Raw genomic sequence first — 27,649 nt, forward strand, 5'->3', positions numbered from 1 at the left:
TCAGCTAACAAATTTATTGATTAATCTTTGCAGCTCTAGAATCGTTCATATAGGTTCAGCTCTACATGGTTAGTTGTAAATCAATAAGTCATCCCAATATGGCAAATGTATGCTAAATCACATTTTAAAAACTAATGCCCAGTTCAGTGAACTTTCAAAACTCTTTACACATGTAAAACAAAAACTTTAAGGTCATCGTGTTTAGCTTGCTGGCCTCGATGTGTATAATTACTGTAAAATCTAAGCTGTTGTTGCAAAACGTGTTTGTGTAAAAGACTCACAAACATAAGTAGCCCCATCCCGCTTCAGCCTTTCTCATATAAGGCAGGCCTGCAGATCAAATGCAGCTCTGGGAGGCCTGACAGTGTGAAGCAACAACTTTAGTCAGACACCCCTACATGAATGTTCTTATACAAGAAGTCATTTGAGACATTTGCCACCTCAACATGATAAGGTTAGGCAACACAAAGACACACGCAACCTCACATTGCCTACACACACAGGCAGACACGCACACACACACACAAACTTCCCTCATCACCTCCTCGAGCTACTGTCGTCAGTCATCCAGTGACACTTCAACCAAATCACAGAGATAGTAAACCTGAGAGCGTGTTCATTTGGTAATGTTAGCAGGAACTACTGTAGAGGCCTCAAGGTCAGAACTGCCTCCTCACACATTGGTTCATAAAATGAACATTAAGCAACTCAAGTGTAGTAGAACCTGTCTTTATCATTTTGTAGAAATTAAGATCTTGAAAAACCATATGGTTCAAGTTCCAATATTGTTCCAACATTTACTCTTTCTTGTCTGGTTAAAGGAGAAATCTGTAATATATTTGATGTAATAAATCATGAAATGACCATGATGTGTCATCATAGATCAAGGAAGCATCTAAAGATGAAATATTCACTTCACTTAACATGAATGCTACAACCACGATGCCCCTGTTTGAAATTTACATTATGGACTTGGAATAACTGTTTTGTATGTTAATTTCAAATTAATAGAGTTCAAATTAATGCCAGATTTTTGCTGAATGAGTAAGTGTCTGTTTATGAGTTTGTAAGAAATTATTAAGCCTGTAGAAGGAGTAGATGTTTATAACGTTAAATTGAGCAAAATGTTAATGGACTTTGCCAGGCAGTGAAACAGGTAGCCACTTAGCACATCGTCCAGAGTGTACAGTGGGTTTTTGTTTTCAGGAAAACAGATGTAACTTTACATTGACAGACAACTGACAGTTATAAACAGCTGATCAACTTACAGTGGATGACTCAGCATCAGTATTGTCAATTTGCGAGGTTGCACACATTTTGCGTTCCTTGCAGAGCTCCAGAAACCTCCCTGTCTCTGCCATGTCTGGGGAGAAGGGAGCAGGCAAAACAACTTGCTTCATAGATCATATATTAAACAGGATTACAGTATATTTGATATGCAGTACCCAACTCACAAGTTGGACAACTTTTGTACTTATTTTTTCACATGCAATGGTTATGTATCACTCCTTTAATAAACTACCTTGATAATTATTCACCAATTTTACTACATTCTGCAGTCTAATGAAAGCATTAGTAGCGTTATTTGAATACATTTTGGTTGAGCCAATTGAATCTTAATCTTCTATAAAAAAAAAATTCTGATTGCAGAATCTACAGGCAATGGGCACAATTTTGGTATCAGAAGCGATCTGGTTTCTGTTTGTTTTCTAGTTCTTGTCTGGATATATTGACCAATCATTTTGAATTTAAATGGACTTTGGTTGTATGCTGACAGATTGGCTGAAATGTATTTTCAGAACCCATCGGAAGAGGAGGTCTTGGCACAGATATCCATTATTCCCTTATCTGATATTTGCTGGCTAAACTGGAAGCAAAACATTGGCATGTCATTAGACGTAGCCAAGGGGTATGAGATTGACTAATTCCTAGACTGGTTTGCATTATTTTCACCTTTATGGTATTTACACAATGGTGAAGCTACGGTAGTGATGGATAAGACATGGATATAAGGGAGATGCCCTATAGTAAGTTCTAGTCAATGTATTGATGAATGCCAGTTGGCTGAAGGTAACCACTGTATTTACAGGTCTGCATCACAGTAGAGGGTTATGTTTGTTACATTCAGTTACATACTACTTTTTCCCATAGCATCCCAAATCTTGTTTATGCCATAACATAATCCTACCTGTGTGTGTTTATAGATATTCTTGCCACTTTCTATAACAGTAGTGGCCATTACGTAAGTCCTCAGAGGATTAGTAAAACCTTCGGTGAGATTACCGGAGTCACGAGCGCAGCTGTAATCCACAGCATATCGTCATCTCCACAGCAGGACATACTACCTCTTCACCACAAACCAACCCAGAATCCTGGTTTATCCCAGTCCTTCAACTGAGCTACAATCCCAGTCTCAACCTTTGCCCAAGAAAATCCCCTCCAACCCTTACAGTCTATTGCTTTAATCCATTATTGCTTATTTATCAAAGATTACCCACCATGTACCACTTGGTTTCCTGACCCAAAATGAGGGCCCTGTAGTTTGGTACCTTTTAGTCATCTGAGTTTTCTTCATAAAAGGATAACTTAGCTGTGCTCTATATCAAACAATATACAGAAATATGTTGTGATGAATATCAGCTGCACTTCAGAATGATCACACTGAAATATTTAGAATTAAAGTGATGTATACTGAGATATTGATTTTAAAGTCCAGTACAGAAATGATTTTCAGAAAATAAAAATGGAAAATGATGCTCTTCCTTTTTCTCTTTTTCCCTTCACAGGCTCCATCATTCCTCAGGTACATCTGGGTGAAGATTTTCCATCTGTTGTGTCATAGTTTGGTTCTTCAAGTTAAGACTGTCTCCTGGAAAAACTCCGCCATATTTGATCGATAAGATGATACAGTAACAATCCAAGAACTGCAAGAGAGACCTAAGATGTACAAACGGTAAGTCTGATCACCATCCATTTCGGTATTTATCATGTACAGTGTGCTTAAGATTGAGATTGATATGAAAGAGAATGGCCTCTTTAGAAACAGGGTGCATTAACTGGATAACTGAAGCATCTATATGAGCATAGTTTTTTAATGTCAACCTTACCTGAAATTTTAATTCTTTTTTTGTTTGTTTTCATTCCTTTTCAAGACTTGCAGTGTGTTAAACAAGAACGTCCTACGGGATACAAAACAGACAACCAACATCTCAGGAAAGAGAATCGAAAAAACCAGCAGACTCTTTTGTTGTCTTCTCCTGAGGTCCTTTCCCCCAAAGCTCAATGCTTTTACTGAGCATGTGTCATAAAGGGAGGTCAACACACGAGCAAAGATGAATCCTTATGTCACTTCACACTTCAGGAGGGATCTCTTTCCCCATTTCCATTTGTTGTTTTGACTGACCTGCTGTTACTGGTTGAATGAAATGGCCTCTTTACATTTGTACAGTTGGTGTAGGTTTATAGATGAGGCTTAGACTCAGTCCACTGCTTCAAAGAGACTGATGTGACTTATCTTTTATACTTATACAAGATTTATAAGTGGAGTTCTCTGGAAATGTTTGGGCAAGGTAAATTTTAACACTACACACATATTTTCATTGCCTGATGTTTTTGCACATTTATCTTTTGCTTTATTCAAACTTCTATCAGTTTTTCAAAGAATTATTTCTACATATTAAAGAATTGTGCATGCTAATGTACACTTTTTAGATAGTATTTATGGTGCACTTCAAAGTTTTTCCTGCATGTCGTTGTAGTTTTAATATTATCTGCATATGATCTACTCCAAGTATTTTCTCTGTGGAAACTCCCTCTGATGTCCAGGTACCCATCTGTGATCTGGTTAAAACAGATGCTGAGTTAGAAACCTCAATCCACAAACTCAGTTACACTGTCAGCCACCTTAGTTCTCAGCACTCCTCAGCTCTTCATACACCTGGTCTATCAGCTTTGCCACCTGACCTCCAGACAAATTTAGAAAACTTACTCAGGTGACCTGTGTGCTTACCTTTTCCCTCCATATGAATCTTCCACTTACAGCTGAAATCATGAGTAATGCTAGAGACAGATCAAAGTAATCTCTCTCTCTTGCTTTCTTCCCTTCTTATCTTTTGTCAGGCATAGGCGATTTCTCAGCTGAAATGCTGAGCTGTAATGAGGTATGTCTGCTCTGAGAGACTAACTGTTGCAGGTGATTGCTAACAGCCCTGTAGTTCAGGTCAATACTATCCACACAACAGTCAGTACACAAAACAAGTCTTTACCAAATTGACAATGGCAATCGAACAGATATGCAGACCCTTAGAAAGACAGTGTGAAATTGTTAAAGCAGTGACATGATGGCAAACAAAACGTGGTTCTTTCAGTTGGGACCCTCTTGTTGGGCAAAAGTGTCATTACCTTGACTTGTGAAGACAACTGCAAGTTGCAAGACTAATTTGTCTGTTGAAACAGATATATTGTGTGAACCTTCATATTACATTGTGGCTGTTATATTCAATGCTTTATCCAAGATGTGTTGACACTGAATTATAAATGATGAATAATGACAGTAGGCATTTGGTGTACTGAAAGCACCATATTCTTTGTTTCCTCATGTGTATACCAAGGGTTTGTGAAACTGGGAAGAACTTTTACCGTAAGAATAAGCATGTTTTTTTGCTTTTTGACTGCATGTTGCAAATGATTGATCATATCACCCCATTTAAAGTTAATTTGGGTTTGTCTTGTATGCATCTTGTCCCAATTTGATCGAAAGTACCCTGTAATGAGCTGTACACCCTTGACTTGTTTCCTACGCCGTTGCATTATCAGTGTTCAGCATTTATCAATTGATACCTGCTTGAGGCTTTACTTTTATTGTTTTGAACTGAGCAGGACCAATCCAGCATGCTTTTGTGATGTATGTTGAGGTCAACCCAGTCCTACCAATCCTTGTCAAAAGAATCCTTGCAACCTGGGGGTCACATAAATAGACTTTCTGGGCTCCTGCTGACTTCTTTTTTTTTTCTAGCTCATCACTTTACTTCCTTCAGTCAGTATTATTATTCAAGGACACTGGTTGTTAATGAATGCACCTGCGGACTTACTTCAAGAAAGCCCACTTTGTTACTGGGGGATCTCTCACTGGGAATACAGACTGTACTGGGAAACAGCATTACAAGTTTGATCAATGGCCTTGGACAGAATTATTCTCTGGTTGGCCTATGGACTTGCAACTATCTCCTCATTAAGAGGGATTTAAAAACACACTGTGTTGTTACTCTACACACTTAATTGACTGTATCAAGGTGCCTAATTACCACATCAACAATCAAATCAAGGCACACTGAGGAATACTGAGTAACTGTGAATTTCCCCAAAAGAGAAAGGACTTTATAGCTCATGATGGGAGCGGCGCGTGTGAAACGCCGCTTCAGTGCTGTGGTGGATGGGCCAGTGGATGAGGAGGAGGTCATGAGGCTGGCACAGAGTGCTGCAGACACAGCTAGGGCAGGGGGGAGTCCAACGGGGTCAGGGACCCCAAGTAGCCCCTCCCCGACCCATGCCCTAAACGGCAAAACTCTACCTCTCCAGAGCAACACCAACAATGCACGGAGGCAGAGTGCCATTGGAGAGTCAGTTGGAGGAGATGCAGGAGAAGGCGGAGTGAGAGCAGGAGGAATGTGCTCAGGGCTAAGGAGTGGAAGAGGCAGTAGTGGAGGTGGACGAGGCAAAAGCCGGTCATCCTCGGACCAGGATTCACTCTCTTCCCCCTCCACTACGAGCCGCTGGCGCAACAGGCGCTCAAGCCGCCGGCCCCGACAGCGCTTTGTGGGCAAGGACGGACGCTGCAACGTCACCTTCGTCAACATGAGCGAGAGGGGCCAGCGCTACCTCAGCGACCTCTTCACCACCTGTGTGGACATCCGCTGGCGCTGGATGCTGGTCATCTTCACCCTCTCCTTCCTTCTCTCCTGGCTACTCTTTGGATTTGCCTTTTGGCTCATTGCCTCCGCGCATGGGGACCTCTCCATTCGGCTTGCCCCCAGCCCAGGCTCCTCTCTGGGATCAGGAGAGGCCGGGTCTGGAGGAGAGTCTGATAGAGAGGCAGTGGTTGAGGAGCCATGCTTCCTCCAGGTGAACAGCTTCATGGCGGCCTTTCTATTCTCCTTGGAGACGCAGACATCCATTGGTTACGGATTCAGAAGCGTGACCGAGGAATGTCCCCTGGCGGTGGTGGCGGTCGTTTTGCAGTGCATTGTGGGCTGCATTATTGACGCCTTCATCATCGGGGCAGTAATGGCAAAGATTGCCAAGCCCAAGAAGCGCAACGAGACATTGGTGTTCTCTGACACAGCTGTGGTGGCGCTGAGGGATGGGAAACTCTGCATGATGTGGAGGGTTGGAAACCTACGCAAGAGCCACCTGGTAGAGGCACATGTTCGAGCACAACTGCTGAAGGTAAGTGGATTGAGATGGATAATGACTATGATGAAAAAAGAAAAAGGTCATAAACTATGGCAATGATAAAAGAGACAAGCCTTTCCCTTTTTGAGAAAAGGGTCAAAGAGGTAAATTGGAGATGGTAAAAGAGACAAGGAAAAATAAAAGAATGTACCAAAAAATAGAGGTTGATGTTGTGAGAGATAGCGGTAGAGGAAAAAAGGTTGCAGTAGAGGGAATGAGAGAGCACTGAGACCATCTGGCCTGTATTCTGTGGACCGTCGTTAATGAGAGCTTGTTTTATTTTCCCTCAGGGGTTAGGAAGATTTACCATGGATTAACTTGCCCACAATTCTTTAACTGAGAACCATTGTCCTTTGTCATCTCATTTTCCCTTGTGTGTACTGTATGTGGGTTAGGGTATTGTATGCTTATATTTACCTTACTGTCTGGACTTAGTGTGGGTAGTTTTAAACATGTTTCCTCTTTTGACAGTGTTTAGTCATCATAAATGCTATGCAGGTACATGTATCTATGCTGCCAGAGTTGTCCCAAGGGTCAGAATCTGTGGAACATTGAGGCTACAGCATAGACAATTTGATCTCTCTTAATAGCATGACCATATCAAAGTTCAAACAGGGCAGATGGGATTATGTTTGCAAGGATCAAAGAAATACAGTTCTAAATACTGGTACTGGATATTGTTCCATAGTAAGGGTTGGGTTGGTTATAAGCCTATGCATGGTTGTATGACTTGCATAGTCAGATTCAACTGAATATTATAATCACACACTAAGCTTATGGGTCAAGGTAAGAAATTTAATTTCCAGTGGCCTAATGTCAGATGACCTTAGGAAATGGTGTTAAGCGTATTTAAAATGATTAATTCTCTCTGTTCTATAGCCTGGTGTTGCATTTTATAGCCAGAATTATAGTTTAATTTTTCTTGATCATGTCCCGCCTGCATTTGGCTGTTGTATGTTTTATATTGGAAATCATTTCTAGTCTCCATTTAATATTTTCCCAAATGTGAAAATCAATTTTGCAACATCATAACATCTAATGTGGAACATTTTATGTACCAAATAAATATACCTCTCTATTCCCTTCAGCCAAGGGTTACCGAAGAGGGAGAGTTTCTCCCACTGGACAATGCAGATATCAACGTGGGTTTTGACACTGGCACCGACCGCATCTTCTTGGTCTCACCAGTGACAATTGTCCATGAAATCAATGACGAGTCGCCCTTCTTCGAGATTGACCGAAAGACCCTGGAGAATGACTCTGATCTGGAGGTGGTGGTCATACTCGAGGGCATGGTGGAGGCCACAGCCATGACCACACAGTGCCGTAGCTCGTATCTGGCCTCTGAAATCCTCTGGGGACACCGATTCGAACCAGTGCTCTTTGAGAGGAAAGACTGCTACCAGGTCAGAAAGGAAGGATAGCGAGATGTACAAGAAGTATTTGGATTCCTCCCTTCCCTTGATGCTATGTCTGAAGTGGTATCCATTATTTCACTATAGTTGGGAGGGGTGAATACGGTAGTAGTGTGACTATATCCCAATGACTGTATTGATCTCCTGACTTATTATCTAGCGCCACCAACAGGTCTTAATTTAAGGAGACCAGGTCATTGTTTTACAAGTCACAAATCTTTGCACTCAAGTTCCAAGTCAAGACAGGCAAGTCTTGCATCAAGTCTCAAGTCAAGACTGACAAGTACTAAGTCAAGTCCCAAGTCCTAAACTTTAAGTTTTGAGTCCTAAACAAGTCATGATCAAATTCATCAAATGTAATGTAATTTTAACAACAGAACTTTGATGTACCATTCTTTGTGCAACGTCAAATGTCAAGCAGAGTCAGAAGTCATTGCGTCCTCGTCTTTAATTTTTGACCTGCATGTTTTGCATGTTGCAATTAGTTTTTTGTTGACTGGTGCATAATTTTTATACATGAACAAAATTGCTTGATTCAGGAAAGGAGAGGAAATTAATTGATTTGGGGCATTAAAAAAACATACTTGGGGCTTGGGGCAAGGTATCAAGTATTTTCAGTCAGTCTAATTTTATCAAAGTCTGATTTGAGTCCTAGTAGTGTGACTCAGATCTGCACCTCTGGCTTGTTTTATGGTTAAACACTTGCAAAACTAAATACATTCCCATCAACTTCATTTATACTTTTTGTTTAGTGCTAATTAGCAAATATTAGCATGCTGACACACTAAACTTGAACCTGCTAAACACCAACATGTTAGCAGGCTGACATTAGCATTTAGCTCAAAGCACAGCTGTACCCAAATATAGCCACACAACACTACTAGCATGGCTGTAGACTAAAATCTTGTTAGCATTCAAATAAAGTATGTATTGAGAAATTCTTGTCTTCTGCCCTTTTACCAGGTGGACTACTCATTCTTCCATCGGACATATGAAATTCCAAATACACCTACATGCAGCGCTAAAGAGCTGGCTGAACAGAAGTACATTGAAAGCTCACGCTCATCATTCTGCTATGAGAATGAAGTGGCTCTGCAACTCGTCTCCCCTGATGAGGAGCCCGACCAAGACCCTGAATGTCCCTCCCCACCGACCCGAAGGCAATCCCTGGCAGAACATCTCCACTACAACTGAGCCTGTGGGTTAGGAGGCCTTAAGGGAAAATAGACAGGAAGTTGACCTGGAGGTTTAGAGGCAGAACAGGCCAAAAAGAAAGGGTTAGAAAGGTGGGAATGGGCAGACCAAGAGAGACAGGATTAAGGGTAAATTGGGCCAGGGATTTGCCAGTGTCAGGATAAAGGATAGGAAGTCTAGAAAAGGAGCAAGTCAAGAGAATCAATAGAAGTTTTAAAGGTATGCAATATTTGGAGATGTTCTACTCTACAGATCAGATTGCACAGAGAAATAGAAAGGATATAGGCAGATAGAGAAACAATGGGAGCTTTTGGGTCTGTCTATAGGGGAGATAGGTCACTACACTGACCTAGTTGTCTGATTGGTCCTGGCAATCTTTCAAGATCTTTGAAAACTTGTCTGCTAAGTCTCACATCTGGCCCATCACTACCACAACACTTTCATCTGGCTTAAATGGCTGCCTGGCAGAATATGCAACAGCACTCCCTGGTGGCTCTAATCTACAACTGCACGTCCAGTTTTGTGATCTGCAGACAATTGAGAGCTCTATTTAAGGAGGCCTATGCATGAAATGAATGATAGTGTACCTACTAAGGTACAACTCAGGAATGTCTTCCATTATGATGCTGATTTATCATTTTAATGCTTTATTTTCTTATGGTAAGTATGGATAGTGTATATTCTGTGATTTGCGCTTGGGCCAGGGGGCTGTTGAGAATTGAAGTTGTGTATTAGGTTACATGTAGAGCCAAAGCAGAGCAACAGTAACATGGAGAAACAGCTGAAAACTAGCAGCGGTTTTGAGCAGTTTCTTTTCCATGTTACATGCTGTAAGTTGTTTGTTTTTTGGCTTTTTTTCTGTGTCATGCAAAAACTTTTCACTGATTCTAACATTTGCTTTTATTTAATGAAACATTTTGTGTTGAGATGAATGGCGTGTGGTCAGAGGAAACATAGTAGTGTTAGTCATCTTCAAACCACTGCAATGATACACAACAATAGATGATGATGTCTATGTCCAGATCTTTTACTGACCATAAATTCTTTCTTGCACTACTATCCATCTACAGTATATTCTCATGTTCTGTGTTGCTAAAATCAATCACGGTATTGTTTTGCTTTGTAACTTCTGGATTCTAGCACTTAGTGACTGAGTTATGACATTATAATCTTTTAAGTGTCTTGGCACTTGCAAGGCCCTTGATGGTTTGGATTGAATCTGAGGCAAAAGGGATTGCTCTCATTGATTTGATAGTAAATGCAGTGGAGGTCTACACTCACCTCCAACATTATGAGAACAGAACTGAGTTGAAATGCGTAGAAGAGGTGTTCTGAAGGTGACGGTATGGCTTGCCATCTCTGAGAATAAAGCAGCTTTCTTACATCTGCGAAAGTGGATGAGGATTGAACTTGAAACTACACCACATTCATAGAAAATGATTCTGTATTTTTGTGCCCATAAAATCATGTGACACCCAGCTCTAATTCTAATGTGTTACAGTTGGTTTCTCTCACAGATTGTGAGAACAGTGTAGTGAGTGGTGCCTTCATAACCAGAGATTCTGCAACTGGCCCTTCATCTGCAGCAGTTAATTTCATGTTTAAATGTGCTTAAACCTTATTTTTATTTTGTGTATTTGCATAATAGTTCTTATGCAAGAGTCTTTTTTCAATCACTTTAACATTTTCAGTATGTTGTTCGAAGTAGACAAAAGTGTCTGCAAAGTAACTACTGTGAATCTGCTCAGTAACTGAGAAGTCTCAACATGAACATGCACTGATAACATAAAGATGCTTTTAGCTGTATTGTATTATAGAATATGTTATAGTTGAACTTTGCAGTTATATTACGAAGCACTTGGGATGTTCTTGTGTTTTTTAGATCCTGTAATAATTTGCAGTAAATTATGCCACTTGAGTGTTTGATTACAGAAGGTGTTGATGAAGGAAATGTAACTCAGTGTCAGGAGTGCAACATGATATTAAGTGTTGACCATTAATCAGCCTGACCAACGCACAACCTTGTACTTTGCACAGAAGTAATACACAGAGACTAATATCACTAATGAAGCTCTATAGCACAGTTGTGTTGCTGGATCAGCACAGGTTAACCTCAGTGCATCAGTCACAGTGTTTCCCTCCAGTTATTGAAAGATTTTTTTATGGTTACCTCAGGGGGGTTGAGGTATTGATAACATATTATCTGTTACACTTACTGTTAATGGTGTTTTATGTTTGTGTCCTCCCTTGCACTTCTCCTTTATGACCATCATGTTCTATTTATAGGCCGCATGAAGGGTCATGTCGTTCACCCTGCCTCCACTTCCATGAAATGTAACTTGACCTTTCAGCACCATCACTTTAACGACAACGCTTTCTATCTTTCCTCAGAAAGAAATAGATGGATGGATTATTTGGTCATTTCACTGGTTATTTAGGATTCACAACCCACAATACACATAGTACATTTTTTAAATCATAGGTATTTATAATATACATAGTGTAAAATACATGTTATACTGTAATACTACATACATTTTAAGAAAACTAGTGAGATGAAACCAATAAAACTGTAGCTACCTTTCCTAGGTTATTTTTCTAAAGAGAAGGGGAAACCTCTCTGCTCCAATGTTGAAATGTAATTTCAGAGCTGCCTCAGGCACAGAGCACTTCCAAATGAAACTGAACTGTGTTGTAGAGCAAATAAAACACACAGATTGAACTGCAATTACTGGTTGGTTCTTTATTTGTTCTCCTAGTAGCTCTCCTTGTAGCTCATATTGCACACCTACTGACCATTTAAAAAATGTCATCCAGATGGCAAGTGATATCATGCATAATCTTTGTTGCATTTATTTTTTACAGTTTTATATTTATTTTTAACTACAATGACCAAAAGTGTGTATTTTCACTGTCATAGAGTCTGGACTTAAACCTTGAAACGGAACAATATTTTTTATTTTGGAAGAATGTTTCAACTAAAACTATGCAAATCTTGTTATGACTTAATTGTACAACTTTGATAGTTAAAGGAGTAAAGTGAAAGTTTTAAAGTTTCTGATTTCTTTTTACTGTGTTATCAAAATGATGTACACTTGGTAAACTGTCACTGCTGATAAATCATGGGGATAAAACACTCCATGTATTATATACATGTGATGACACTTATTCTGCACATGCTCTGTAGGCTTCTCTATCTGCCTGTGGAACAAGAACAGGAAAATTTCACCTTGGCAGAAGTTTTTAGCAAAAAGCTGATTTTGATTCGTAAAAGTTTCTTTTTGGATGAACAGTAGTTTTCTTCTGCTCTCTAAAGTTTATATGACAAATTTGAACTTACCTCCCTTTTATCCCTAGGTTATTGGTTAAGAAGTCACATGAATGAACTTTGCCTATATAGGTGTTGACATTTTTCTGTTAGAAAATGAACACATTTTACTGAAGTTAAACTGAGTTATTTTTAGTTTTGAGTTTTACTAGTGTATTTCAAGTAGTCTGAGGCTTGAAAGAAAATATTTAAAAAAAAATTGGTACAGTTGCCCCTGGTCTCCCCTATTTCATGCCCCTATTTCAGAGATTAGACACTTAAATTACGGGTAAGTGATTCATTCCATATGCTTGTGTTTTGTACGGTGATTATATTTCTACATGTCGCATTAAATAGGCTAACAGATTAGTTATAATAAGTAGATATGACCCTTAGGATATTTTTATACTAGTGTAGTCACCGATAGAACCCTGGTACATGGCACCCGGGTTCCGTGGGATTTTCTGGGATGATCTGAATCACGCGGCTGGAGTCAGATCATTCCCAGCAGACCGTCGCTTGTGTTTGGATCATGGTTTAGATGGGGACTCGCTGAGTGGTAAACAAAGGGCGCGCAAATCTCCCTACTTTAGCGCGAGACTGCCGCACGGCACCTGCTGCAGCGTACCAATTGGCCGGTTGACACGTCAGTCACACTTAGCCCCTCCTCTTCTCTCTTTCCATTGGCTAACGGCGGAGATTCTCGTGCGAGCGTTAACACCATTCGTCGCCGCAGCCGTTTCATGCCAGCTTTGGGGCGGAAAGTTCCCGTCGTATTCATGAGGCGGGTCTACTGCTCGGTTGTAGATTTTGATTGGAGTTGATTCTCTCCGAGGCTCGATTAAAAACCGTCTTCTCGCACCTGGTTGGTCCCTTGGCAGGAAGCGCCCTCTCGGGGCTGAAGCCGCCGCCTTGCCCTCACTGCTCTCCGTCTATTTTATTCTCACCGAGAAGAAGTGTGAGTGCGGCTCCACTGAGGAGCGGTGCAATGATAAAAGCCGCATATGCGGTACGCTACACACCTATCAGGCAGGAAAATACCCGAGAAACAGCCTCACCCCGGCACACACAGCACCGCAGCCTTACCCACGACTCAGAGCGGAACCTGAAGGTGAGACATTTAATTGCCTTTACTCTAATCCAACTCGTAAATAGCCAGTGTAATATCCCGAACGGATCATATTTCAGTGGAGGAGGCTAACCTCGCTAGGTTGGTCTAAATGCGGTGGTTTAACGCCTAAAAATGAGACGTTGGTGAGACAAGAAGCGTTCAGACTGGTTTTATCTTTATAAACGCCTTCGACTAGAGGCTTACATCGAGATGACCTGAAGTCTGGCAAAGGAAATGTGTCTAGTGACCATATTATGAAGGATTTCGACCCATATAATTGTAAGGTATCGGCCTACTGTGACATTTGTGTAATATAATAATGATGATGATTATACCAAGCTATTATTTTCTGTGAAAATGTCTTGGATTTGTGGCTGCCACATGCATGCGGTTCACAGAGTCAATTAAAGGCTGGGGCCCATGTGATTGTTCATGCCTTCATGTTCAAGGTGTGGTTGCCTCCGTCAGGTTTTTTTGTGCTGGAGCTTCAGTCCTAAAATGCAGCAGGTAATTTATTATAGGGGTCACTCATACAGCAGCTGTACTCTTCTGCTCTGTGCTGTTCTGCAGCCGCACTCTAATTATCATGGTCAGTAGCTTAATAATGTCACCTCTCCTCCTCACTGTCCGCTATAGTGCGCAGGCAGATGCCACAATATCATCATCGCATTAAAGCTGAGGAAAAAAGGCGTCTCCGATTCCCCCACCCGGTTTAACGCACGCACAATCACGCGCAGGCAGGCACCCACACTTTAATTACACACACGCACACACACACACACACACACACAGACATAGATAGAGCACCAGACCCCCCGCAGTGAATGACCTCAGTTGAAACTCAGGAGGTATTGTCTGTGGGCTGCTGCTCAGTGTTCAGGGTGTTGCTATGGAGGAGAGCAGTCAGGTTTTGGCAACTCCAGCTGCTGCAGGACGAGTTTGCTGGTCAGTACTGCGACAACCTGTGAGGTCTCTGTGTGTGTATGTGTGTGTGTAAAGACTGTGCTTTAGGGGGATCATTAGCATTGATGGGGCCCAGCAGCATGCATCCTATACTGCAGCTGTAGTGTCGCATGCAAAGTCTGCCTCTGTGATGTTAAAGCATATAGGAATATGGCTGATTTGTAAGGATAGGACAGATGGTGGGTCATAACAAATGTTTTATAATCACTACTATACCCGATAATGTGGTTATCTACAACTTGGAAGTGTAAGTCTGATAGCTTTGATTTCTCTTTGGTTTGTAGGCAAATTCATGTTTTGAAGTTCAACCCAAAATCTAAAATAGGGTTGATACAGACACACGTATAGGAAAATGCAGATACATACATACATACATGTATATATGTGTGCAATTTTATTTTTAAGCACTGGTATTGGCTCTGTACTCAGTGTTGGCTAACACACAAAGTGCAGGTATCAGAATCAGTATTGGGGAGGAAAAGATGGTATCATAACACCTGTGATCAAAAATGCCATTTTTCCTCTTACCTGCAGTGCTGTTTATTCATCTAGTTTGTTTTGGTGAGAGCTGCCAAGTTTTGATACCAGCCGTATAGATGTCTGCCTTCTCTTGAATATAATGGAACCAGATGACACTTAGTTTGTGGTGCTCAAAGTGCCAAGAATACATTACATACATACACAAATTCAAAATAAATGTCTCTTTCCAGAAATCACAACCTGGTTACTCCATAGCCCTTTTTGAAAGCAGTTACATGTAGGAGCTACTTTCTTTTTATGTTATATTGAAAAATAAACAACTCTGGACTTTAGACTGAGCTGTTCCTTTAAGGATGAGGCTGCCTTTATTCTATATTTATCTTACAGTTAGCAAAACCTATAAAAAGATCAAAACCGACAATGAATTAATGATGGCGATGAAGAATTTCCTGTGTAGCCAAAGCCTGATCATTCATTTGTACATTGACTTTCACTGTTGTTCATTGACTTTCACAAAAACACTTAATAACACATCAGTCAGCCACACCAACACACTGGGTGTCATGTTTCTTCATTGTCATGAACACGGAAACTGTGTATTATTCATACAAACCACATACCTTGTCCTGGTGAGGTAAATACTCACTATAGTATGAAATTAGTGTGCTGAAAATATTCCCCAACAAATGCACTATAGCAGATGGGCTTCATTAAATAGGCAAGTAGAGAATTCAGAGAGTCATGGTTGGTTGGTTGGATTTTGCTCTTTTCATTTGTTAACAATATTCTTATTGTTTACAAATGAAAAGAAAGTAAGATACAATAAGAAAAATAGTTTTCTTATTGTTACCAGCCTTTTAAGGACAGATACAAAGCTGTTTTATGCCACTGAGGAATCACATATTTCCACACTGAGTTGCTGGGTGGTGCCGGCTCTTTTGTCATCATACTCCACACCCACAGTTATATTGGCGTAACAGGTATGGTTAAGGAAGGGTTGGGGACAAGGCCCTGTCATGAGCAGACAGAGCAGAAAAAACTGAGACTGAGATGCTAAGCAGGAATCAAGCCTGATGACATACCTGCTCAGGCACGGAGACGCCTAATAGTTAACACACCTGCAGGCCGGCACAATAGTCTACCTGTCTGATCAAAGTTGACACTTGCTCCAACTCAAGCATGTGTCATCATCAAGTGCCAGCTTATTCTCCCTAAAGCCTAATTTTGATCACCATAATGGTCTGTTACATATTATTTATGTATGAACACTTCATCAGCTACCTAATCATTCAATTAAAACAGAATATTAGTCCATCATCATTCTTAACTCCAGCTGGGCTGCTTGAAGGTTTTCACTCCCAAGCTGTATGTCTATCCTGGTTCCCATATGAAATTCAGGTCATCAGATTCCATGGACTATTTGTTAAAGAACTGCCTTGCCATTCTCCTAGAAAAATATATCAAGATGCAGAAGCTGATAAGTAATTTGCTGCAAGTATAACTGCAATGATTAATCAATTAATCGATTAGTTGTCAACTATTAAATTAATCATCAACTTTTGATAACTGATTCATCAGTTTAAGTGAGTTTTTAAGAAAAAAAATCTCTCATTCCAGCTTCATATCTGTGAATATTTTCTGGTCTCTTTACTCCTCTATGACAGTGAACTGAAGGGGCTTAAGGAAAATATGATTGATATTTTTCACCATTTTGTGACATTTTTTTATGGACCAAACAACTAATCGATTAATCAAGAGACTAATTAAAAATGAAAATAATCATTAGTTGCAGTCTTAGTTTAAATACTGATAATCTAATTGGTTCTGTTTTGTTATTGTGTGATTAGTCTGTAAATCAGATTGTGAGCTGCATGTGTATGTCATTAGCCTCGTGCTAACATTTAATAGGTAATCGTCTGTATGGCTGCAGAACATTTCCATTATTGATTTAACTACTGATTATTTTCTCGATTCATTGTGTGGTCAAATGAAAGGCAGCAAATAGCAGCAAATACCCATCTAAGAGTTATGAGAAGATCTTAAAAATCTTTTTTCTGGCTATTTTAAAACCCCCAAATATTTTGTTGATAAGGTCAAGATAAACTTAATAATCCCCAGATGATCAGAGATTTTGTTGCCTACCGAGGCTGACTTGTGAGTCTATACAAGGGCTGCATGATATGGTAAAAAAATCATTGATATTGTTTTGACAGAGATTGCGATATGTGTTACAATCTACAGTATATACTGTATGTTTCATGATAAGTGGGAATGATAATTTTTGTATCACAATTTTTAGTCATTTACAGTCATTATAATTTGAACTTTCTTGGCGTCTGTACAAACAAACAGGGTTTCTTACATCAGGAGAACAAGATTTGTAGGCCAGTGCATTTCTGTAGCTCTGTGGTACCTGATTATGGACACTTTACCTTTATCAAAAGGTTGTAGCTTCTGTAATTTGGATATTACACTTACACATATTGCAGTTTCAATAAAATTTTGATTAATTTTGCAGCCCTAGTCTATACTATCATAGAGGACTAAAAATATATTCTATTCACATTTGAGAAACTGGACTGAGTGAATATTTCCCATTTTTTGTGAGAAAAAATTCTTAAATCAATCATGAAAATAGTTGCTGATTAATTTTCTGTGTGTCAATGTGGATATAGCAGCCACTAGCCCATCTGAAACAATGTCATTCCTACTAACGTCACTGGAAAATGTAGAGTCACAAGTTCTCGTCCACCAAGAGAACTTTTCTCACGGATTCACTGCTGCACACTATTTCATAGTTGTCAGGGCAAATCTAGAAACATCCTGTTGTAGTACTACAGTCACTCTGACTAGAGGTTGTTTCAGAGTAGTGACCACTTCTAGCTCCTGTCACCTCATCTCTCACAGGATACATTTTGGCTCCACTAGTTCTCTGCTGCTCAGTCCAGTGGCCTGTAGAAGAGGGATGCTTCATTTTCTTTCAGTTAACAATAGATTCCATTTACATCCTCTCTCTTCGTTGCTATCCCACCCTTTTTCCTTCTTCCTTGCCCTCCCTCCCCCTCGCACTGTCATGTCAGTTTACTCAGTCGATTGATGTATCTCGCTCTGCCTCCGCCCTCCAACCCTCCACCCACCGATCTCTCTGTCTTTCTTCCTCCCTTTTTCTCCTTGATTTGCTGTGTCTTTCAATTAGGCCATCCCTGACCCTGTCTCAGCTGGAGATGGCCTGCATGCTACTTGCGTGCTACTACTACTCTTCTTTTATGTGTGGGTGGGTGCTGATGGCGTGTGTGTCTGTGTATGTATCTTGACACAGAATCACATCAGTGTCACTGTCCATCAGTGACCGTCATCGTCCACAGCGCTCCAGTTTTACGCCTCCCACAAGACATGAGACCTGTGATGAAAAAATGGCTCAACCTAGACTCCCTTTTATTGTTCCCTCTTCTTTTCTCACCCAGTGCCAGTAGAACCATGTCCAAGCCAACGGGGGGCGGTGCCAACGATGTCACCCGCTTCCTGTCATCAGGGGCGGGGCCAGGGTCTCCCACCGCCAATGCTGTGTTCTCTGCTGCCAGCCAGGCCGATTGGGCAGCAAAGAGGCTAGTGTGGGTGCCATCAGAGAAGCATGGCTTTGAGGTAAGCAGGTATTGTCCACTCATAAGAGAAATGTTTTTTGGTTTTTGTTTCCAACAGGCACCAACATCTAATTAAAATCATACACGATGTGAAGAGCTGAAAGGTATAGTTTGGGTTATTTGAAGTGAAGTTGTATGAGGTAGGTACAGCTGGTCAGCATGCACCCTAGTTTGGAGAAACAGAGGGGAACCAGCACAGAGGCTATGCAGTGAATCGCTGTGGACAGAGTCATCAGCAAAACGCATTTTAGCCAATTAAAAAACGGTCCACTTACAGACAGTCAAAATCACTGTACACTACCATTAGAATATTTTCACTCTATCACTCACTATCAACCATAGTTGATAAGTCAAATATTGCTTTCTCCAAACAGGGGAAATCAGCTATTTTACCTCAACCAGCAATGCCTGTGTTCTGCAAGATAAAATTACAGATTTCACCTATGAGTTTGCTTGGATTTGGAGAGAGTGATATTTGGCTTATAAAATGGTAGTTTTCCCATTAGAAAAAATATGTCTGACAGCAAAGTAAAGTAGTAAAAATATTTTAAATATAATGTACACTTAAGCTGATATTGATATTTTTAGGTGGACCTTTCTTAAGTGGGTAAAATATATTTTGTTGCAGTCCTCGTCCAGAGTAGTACATTGCGTAGCTTCCATGCTGGTTCTCCTCTCTGGTTCTTCTGACTGGAGGCATGGCGATCACCATCTACTGTAGTTAATGCACTGACTATTATAAGTACTTCATACAATCCTACGTCAAATAATCTGCACTATCCCTTTAAACAAGTTGAATTTCAGAGCTAAATGGAATTTATTTTTACAACTTGTTTACACATTCTTGTTCCCCTTTATCTGAGTATTAATCCTCTGGCAAATAATTAGCCTTAAGTGTGTGCCTTTGACTGAAGGTGTGTCAGAAAGGTGAGGCAAAGCAGCATAAGGTGTGTGCATCTTTGTATGTGTGTGTTATCATATTTTACAAGGGTTTTATCCCCAGGATGGTGGCATATTTTCTTCCTTTCATCCTGTTAGGTTCCTTAATGTGCCTTGTGATCTTTTCTAACACATTTAGGCCTAATGACTATCACAGGGCTCATGTCATTATATTAATTTGTTCCAGTTTTCTTGCATAATGCACATAACAAGTTTTCATTGGCGCACATTGTAGGATGTGACATATGAATTCAGTGTCCTATCTCTGAGTCTGCCTCTCTCTGCTGGACTGGTTTCATAGAGAGCTCTATGAATAGAACAATACTCTCCTTCAGCCTCCTAATGTTAAAGAGGCCGTTGTAGAGACACTGACTTCATTTTACAGTCATGATCTGAGAATGGCACTGCAGGACAAACACACACACGCATACCGAACATAAACACTCATACAGTATAACACACAGAGAGGCACACACACTTTCATCCAGATTCATATTCTGAGCATGTAGTTCAATCTGTGACTAATATACACCCCCACACAGGAAAACACATATTTTATGTGTCGTGCATGTCAAATAGGAGAGAGAATACAGCAGAGCAGAGTCCTGTGACCTGGTCAGAGTTCACTACTTCCTGTCCTCAAAGCACAAGACCAAAAGCATGACAAGAGAGCTCCTCTCCTCAATGTTCTGTCACCATCTATTCTTGTCTGCTGTCAAATACAATGACCACTCATAGATTAAAGCTCACTGGAACACATTCTGACTAACATTGTCAGATTCTGACAATATATTTCCAATCTTTGCTTCATTTTTAGATGCAGGCCAACTATTGAAGGGATAGTTGGGATTATTTGAAGTGGGGTTATACACTATGATGTACTTCCATAGTATTCATTTTAAGGGTATTAGCTACACTAGATGGCGATCGGCACACCCACAGTTTGCAGAAGCAGAGAGGAGTGCAGATGCAGGAAGCTGAGCAATGTATACTCTCTCACTCTCTCCAAAGCAACCAGACACCTTTGGCAAAACCAGTAATTTTATCTTGTAATTTTATCTCAGTTAGTTTTTTGTTAGTGGCTAAATCGCATTTGGCTGCTTACCCTGTCCACAGCAGTACACTGCTTAGCTTCCATGCTGGTACTCCTCTCTGCTTCTCCAGGTAGTACACTGACTATTAAGTATTTCTTATTATGTCAATTAAAATAATCCAAACTATCCCTTTCATACACAGTTACAGGACTTTTCCTTCTCTCTAGCTTCTTTCCAGTTATATTTTTAGTTGAAATGACTTTCATAATAATGAATAATAATGATTCGGAAAGCTCTTTGTTGTTGGTGCATTAAAGGAAACTGCTAAACATCAAGCATTTAAGACTTCCAAGAGGATTTTAGGCTGCCAAACAGCATAATTTTAATTGCAAGAAGTTATTAAATTCACATTAAACTGTTCAATAAATCTTTTTTTTTTTTATTTATTTGTTGGTTATTTTGAAATTGATTACCGTGGAAATGCAATTCCTGTTTGGTACCTGACTGTGAAACTGTGATGCTAATGAGATGTTCACTGTATTATTTTCTCGAGCAAGTTTAAAGTGTCTACTCTTACATTAACAGAAACTCTCTCTCTTCATCCTCTGTAATGTTTTTTTTTTTTGTTAAACCCATCTCTCCTTCTACCCCCAGTCGGCCAGTATTCGGGAAGAGCGCGGCGATGAGGTGGAGGTTGAGCTGACAGACAGCCAGCGGCGGATCACTCTGTCCAGGGAGGAGGTGCAGCGGATGAATCCCCCGCGCTTCAGCAAAGTGGAGGACATGGCTGACCTCACCTGCCTCAATGAAGCGTCTGTGCTGCACAACCTGAGAGAAAGATACTACTCCGGCTTGATCTACGTGAGTCCACAAAACAATGAATGCACAAGAAGGTGGAACACATTCACAGCATACTTTAATAAACACTTTGTGGGACATGGTTCTCATGCCAATGCACACGTTCACATGCGTGCATGAACAGGAGTGTGTGCACATTCATTCTGTGATGTTGTGCACATGCATGTGTTAGTAGTTTGCTGCTTTGGCATCTCCTCCGTAACTGATACAGGCTGGTAAGAGAGGTGAGGAGTCACTTTACAAAGTTGTTCATGTGCGTGCAGTGTCAGTGGGAGGCATCTCGAGTTTCTACTGCTGAAAAGATATGAGTAAGGTAGGATAGATAGGAATGAAAGTGATGTAAGCCACAGATAACTGACATACTCAGGAAGCCTATACTTTTAGTGTGTGCAATTAAAGCAGAATAATGTAGAGGCAATTAAATGCAGTTGGGCTGCTTATTAATGGGATGAATGATGGAGGATGAAGCAGAGAAGAAAGAAAAAGAGATGGACAGAGAGGAGCTGCGTTAGATTGTTGGAATAGCTTTGAGAGGCGTATTACAATATGGCATACATACGATACATTCATGATTTTCAATACACTTGGAATGCATCACTAGAATTCTACTGTCTGGGTGTGGATTCACACTGTGTTGAAAATATAATAAGTAGCTGCATTTACATGAGCCAAGATGTTCCTTTCTGAACAAACCAATATTTATAATCCCTAAAAAAAAATCTGCACATTTATAAATGTGGACTTTGTGCATTCTGATGGCATACAAATTTTTAATAATGTGTCTGTATGTTTTTATTTATGTGTGCAGTGATTTTAATTGCATCCTTTAATTGCATTTTTGTAGGAACCATCAGTTGAATTAACAGATCCCTGAATATTCAGATAAGCTGTCATTTTTACCCGCATGACAATAATTAATCATGGACAGTTGTGTTGACCTCTATACAGGAGACTGTCAGGTGCTGGAAATCCTTGAAAATCCTCGAATTTTAATCCAGTGTTTTCAAGGTTTGATAACTGCATTACTGCCACAATAAATGGCTCTGTGACTTAACAGTTTGCTTTTTAGATGAAGAAATAAAATAAGTCAGAGAGACTCGGCTCAAGCCTCTCTTGCAGCTCTGCACATGTGACTACACTTAGTTTGATCTGTCAGTCTTTGTTGATGTGTCCCCTCTGATGGAACAGAACAGTGAGTGGGAGGCTAACAGACATCAACATGCCAGGAGGTTGCTGTTTCAATGAGCATTGACGTGAAAGTGAAAAAAAGACGAAGATTTTATTGAAATTATACTCAAGTTATTTGTCCAATGCAGAGTGATTGTTTTATATAAGATGTCAGGTCTGCTTACGCACAGTGACACATTTTGAAATTTGGTTCTTTTAATTTGTCACCATTCTGTAGAATGAAATCATGAAACATGATTTGATGTGATGAAGAAATTAAATAGGGCATAATCAATTTGGACGTATATAAATATGTCATTTATCACAGCTGTAAGGTGCTGGAAAAGCTTAAAAATACACCTTGAAAATTCTTGAAAAGTGCTTGAATTTGTTACACACAGGAAACCTGTGTATAACATAATAAATTGAATGAACAATGTAACATAACGTTCATTCATTACATTATACATTTATAATGTAATGAATTAAGTGTATGACATGAGCTGCATTGAGTGAGTTAGTTTAACTGCTGTTTTTTTAGCTGAAGCAAAAATTTAATAAATAACTGAAATGACATGGAAATTCACGTTGCACAGTCTCTTGCTCAATCCCGACATCCCAGAACATAGAGATTGGGAATTCTACTTTCATATAGCCAAATTTCAGACTCTAGCTTTTTCACACTACTAAATCTATTAGGACAAATGTCCTTTAACTCAAATAGCTGTTGTCATTTCACATTACACATAATTTTGAACTGACAATATAATGTATCTGCTCAGATTATGCTCAGATTTGATGTTGAATTTCATCACAAATTAGCCTTAAGTTTAATTAAACAGTGCCATTAAAAAAGTCTTAAAAGGTCTAACTTGCTGATACATGAAGACACCCTGATAGGCTCAGTGTAAATCTCTGTGTTCTGCTGTTTTTTTCAGACATATTCAGGGCTGTTCTGTGTGGTGGTGAACCCTTACAAGAACCTGCCCATCTACACAGAGTCCATCGTGGAGATGTACCGGGGCAAGAAACGCCACGAGATGCCCCCTCACATCTACGCCATATCAGAGGCCGCCTATCGCAGCATGCTACAAGGTACCTCTACCCTATCTGTCACCTCCAACCTCTGACCAACCCTGACACTGCAACTATATACATCTGCAACACCCATACATCTGCTATCAGTTCAGCTGGGAAACATGGTGCTGAATGTCGCCTGTGATCTTTGCTCGCTAAGCCTCACTGTGAACGCTATTTGAAGGTGTGGTGTATTCCTGACTCTTGATTGTTATCAAAAGTCTTAAAAGTGAGAACAAATAGGCAAGACGCTATTTTTTCGCAACAGAGATTTCTAGGCGTGGCACTCCTTATAAGGAGAAGCGTCAGTGATAGTGTATTTGTTGTGGTGATGATAGTGACAGCATATTACACTTGTTACAACAGTGCATGACAGAGATTTTTTAAGCCCTTCCCGTCATGTTGAGTTCATGAGACAAGACAGTGAGAAACTATTTAAAAGCCGTTAAGGGCTGATTGAGCAATGTCTCTGCCTCAGGGTGTCTTCATGAGATAACAGGACAGGACAGATGACGCTCTGTGTCTGTGTCTGTATTTGCCGCCCTGCACCCCCCCCCCCCCCCCCCCTCGGGGTAGGCTGTAGGTGTGTTACTGCGGTGATTGAACCAGTAGGACCAGTATGAATTCTTCCAGACTGAACATGTGGGAATCTTAAAATCTAAATACAAATGTTGCAAACAATGTCCACCCTTTGACTAACAGTGTTGTGTGGTTTGGCAGCTTGGAGCAACCAGTTCAGCCAGTGACCTGCTTCTCTCCACAGTGTTTATTAGTAAAGGAGTGACTGACATGTTAAGAGTCAGTGCACAGTCAGAGGGCTAGTGCGAGCCCATCTGTACACATCTAATATGTATTATCAAAACCTGAGGTGTGAGTCCCTGCAGAGGCTTCTAGAGCACTTCATGCCTGGTTAGTTGGGATGGAGGCTTGGTGTAATACGAGCCAACCAATGACATAGAAAACCTCCTCACTCCCATACAGGCCCTTACAGAGTCATATGTCAATATGTGTAGACTTTCAAAGTGAGTTGTGGTGCTGGTAGCTGTTTGAGGTTGACTTTGCTGTTATGTAAGCTACTGTGTGTAATAAACCACATTTTGTTGTTGTGCCAAAAATGTATAAAATGTATGTAATGTAATGTAACACTGACACCACATTAAGAGGCTTTGGCAAAGTTTCTCACAGTCATTTGTCAACCTTCAGAAAGACTATGGACAAAGACGATATTATCTATTTATCTCTCTATCTAGAGCCTGACAGATACTGGATTTTTGGGGCAGATGCTGATATTAGGGAGTAAATTGGCTGATATTCTTTATACAGAATATAGAATAGAAACCTACGATTTTGCAGTGGTCTTTCAAATGTGGTTATCAGACACTGGTGACAAAGATGAAGGCAGGATATTTTACAGTTTAACAAAAAACTAAATTTTCTGCCACTGAAGCAAAAAAACACAAATAGAATTAATATATTTAACTTGATTTTTTATAAATCTAAGAAAAAGTAAAATATAATCTGCATTATGTTCTGTAAAAAGGTTTTCATATCAGTTCATATCAGACAACACATCGGTATATGCCAATACTGATGTAGACTGTAATATCAGTAGGCCAATATATATGTCGGGTCCTAATTTATATTGCCATTATGTTCAGATTAACCTATATCAGTGGTATAAAATGGTCTTAAGTAAAACGATGATGATATCTTTTTCGCAATTACTGGGACAACCAAAGTAGTTATGATGATAGGCCTATCTGTCTGTAGCCATCTATCATGTCACTAATTTGTCCTCACATTGTTTTTCTTTCACAGACAGAGAAGATCAGTCAATCCTGTGCACGTGAGTAGTTTATTGTAGCACGCCAGTGTGTCTGTGTGTGAATGCTTTGTAATTTTTTTGTTTGACATTGAGAATGTCTACTTCTGCTGAAGTGTGTGTGAGAAGTATGTACTTGGAGTGCTTTCATCTGTCTTCATTTGTGTGTACTGGTGCCTCCATGTACATATGTATTTAATTGCAGATGTAGATCAAATTAGATGTGTTAATTCTAGGGCTGTCAAAGTTAACACATTAATAACACATTAACGCAAATTCCTTTTAACACCACTATTTTTTTAACGCGGGATTAACACATGTTCTGTTATATTGGCCTGATCAATAGTTTGAATCAGAAGTGAGCTTCCCTGTCACTGACAATGTAAAGGCTTGTCTACTTATGCAACTGGCTCATCGCAAAGAAATAGAAGTATGGGAAGAGGGAGATGAGAGAGAGCTGATCGAGCTGTAGCTCCACCTGAAACCAGGTAAAAGTAAAAATAAGGCTGAGCCACAGCAGAGAGAGAGGTAGAAAGCATGTGAGTATGGACAGATGTGTCGACTTGATATAAAAACTTTTGATGATCATGAATCATAATATTAATGTACACTTATGCGGTGCGTGATATTTTTTCCTCCAAGTCCGATTTTTGTACTTTTAAATACTTAATTACTTCATGCCGATTGATCATAACTGCCAGGGAGGAGAGATGAGCTGCAGGGATGAGGGAGAGAGGGGGAGCGAGTGTGAAGCACTGACCGATATAAAAACTATTGATGATGAATCCTGATGTTACTGTACAGCTCTGTGGTTTGAACACTACAAGTTAAAATATCTGTCGCTGTTAAGGCCAAACTGACAGACGCTCGTCTCCTCCACAAATCATTTGTCACCGCGCTGCTTAATTGTGAGTCACGATGAGGAGTCCAGACTCTGTCTCTTCTCTTCATCTGCTCGGTGTGTGTCGGTGTGCAGTTCGCTGTCTGCTGTCATTTAAAACATCCTCACCGATGTAAACTGTCAGAGTGACACTGATATAAATGATTCTGCTGCCTTAATACAAAAACATTAATATTGTGCAGAGTTTCATCATTATATAAACTGAGCTGAATAAAGGTGAGGATTTTTCTCCTCAGAAGACAATTTTTTATTAGAATTAAACTATTAAAAAAGAGACGATGACATCACATAAAAGCAAGTCGATAAAAATGGGTTTTAAGAAGTGATTTAAAAGATGTCACTGAATATGCAAGTCTTATCTCCTCGGGCAGGCCGTTCCAAAGTCGAGGGACCCTGATGGAGAAAGCGCGGTCACCTTTAGATTTAAGCTTCGACTTTGGAACAGCTAGGAGACCCCCGCCCGAGGATCTAAGGCTGCGTACTGGCTCGTAGGAAGTTAACATTTCAACTATGTAGCTAGGGGCCAGACCGAGGCTTTAAAAGTGATCAGTAAAATCTTAAAATCAATTCTAATACGTACGGGAAGCCAATGGACGGAAGCCAGGATTGGGGTGATGTGATGTTGTCTGTTAAAACCAGTAAGAAGCCAGTAAAAAGTCCTAAAATGTTGCACTTAAGGTAGATGGTTTGATAGATAGTTAAAATATAGTTATGTAAAACAACTGCAAGTAGAGGTTGTATAAGTGTATTGATTTTTAAAGAGGTGTCAGGTGAATTAAAATTAAAACCCCAAAGCTTATTTCATCCATTTTCATGATTATAGTAATTGTCTGGCACCATTTGTTGGTGATATTCATAGTTTGTGTGGTATATGGATTTCTTTTGTGCTGATACAAACATGCAGGCCAAAGACATATCAATGTTCACACTGATGTTTGTTATGGATCACTTTTAAACACAGATTTAAAGAATCAGGACAGAAATTCACATCCTAGCAAAAAATCTTGGCCTGTAACGTGGATGCATCCTCCTCTCTGTTTATACCCGTGGTTTGGCTACCTACCTGCTTGCCTGAGGGGCTGCCATTCGTCTCCCTGTCATCATGTCTTCCTGCCAGACTCTTCCTGTCATTGTAGAGGATCCCACTTTAGGTTCATCTTGAATCAGTGTATTTGGGACAAGACGTCTGCTTCTTTTAGATCTTTTACAGCTTCTATTTTTACTCCATTCTCCTTCGTTCTTCTCCAAAAGCAACAATACTGACGCAGCCTGTATCCTCTACACCTGCTT

General features: G+C 40.1%; 2 protein-coding genes across 9 annotated transcripts in view; both read left to right on the forward strand.

Moving 5' to 3' along the window:
- Positions 1–3,726: 3,726 nt before the first annotated feature.
- Positions 3,727–10,480, forward strand: kcnj14 (potassium inwardly rectifying channel subfamily J member 14). Its single transcript, XM_084726754.1, has 3 exons — positions 3,727–6,444; positions 7,539–7,856; positions 8,829–10,480. Exons 1-3 carry the CDS (start codon positions 5,386–5,388, stop codon positions 9,057–9,059), a joined length of 1,608 nt encoding a protein of 535 aa, XP_084582880.1. The 5' UTR covers positions 3,727–5,385; the 3' UTR covers positions 9,060–10,480.
- A 2,798-nt stretch (positions 10,481–13,278) lies between these two features.
- The window catches only part of myh14 (myosin, heavy chain 14, non-muscle), a 38,147-nt gene continuing 23,776 nt past the window's right edge, over positions 13,279–27,649 (forward strand). For 5 of the 8 annotated variants that reach the window (XM_084726755.1, XM_084726759.1, XM_084726757.1 and 2 more), the window contains exons 1-5: positions 13,280–13,477; positions 18,385–18,562; positions 21,189–21,395; positions 23,498–23,654; positions 25,455–25,482. In XM_084726755.1, coding sequence (XP_084582881.1) covers positions 18,398–18,562; positions 21,189–21,395; positions 23,498–23,654; positions 25,455–25,482 — 557 coding nt within the window. In that variant the 5' untranslated portion in view covers positions 13,280–13,477; positions 18,385–18,397. Of the gene's footprint in view, positions 13,478–18,384; positions 18,563–21,188; positions 21,396–23,497; positions 23,655–25,454; positions 25,483–27,649 lie in introns of all 8 variants that reach the window. The other 3 variants (XM_084726761.1, XM_084726762.1, XM_084726756.1) reach the window with 2 other exon arrangements.

Source organism: Lutjanus erythropterus, chromosome 9, assembly GCF_056507025.1.
Source record: "Lutjanus erythropterus isolate fLutEry1 chromosome 9, fLutEry1.hap2, whole genome shotgun sequence".
Taxonomy (NCBI): domain Eukaryota; kingdom Metazoa; phylum Chordata; class Actinopteri; order Lutjaniformes; family Lutjanidae; genus Lutjanus; species Lutjanus erythropterus.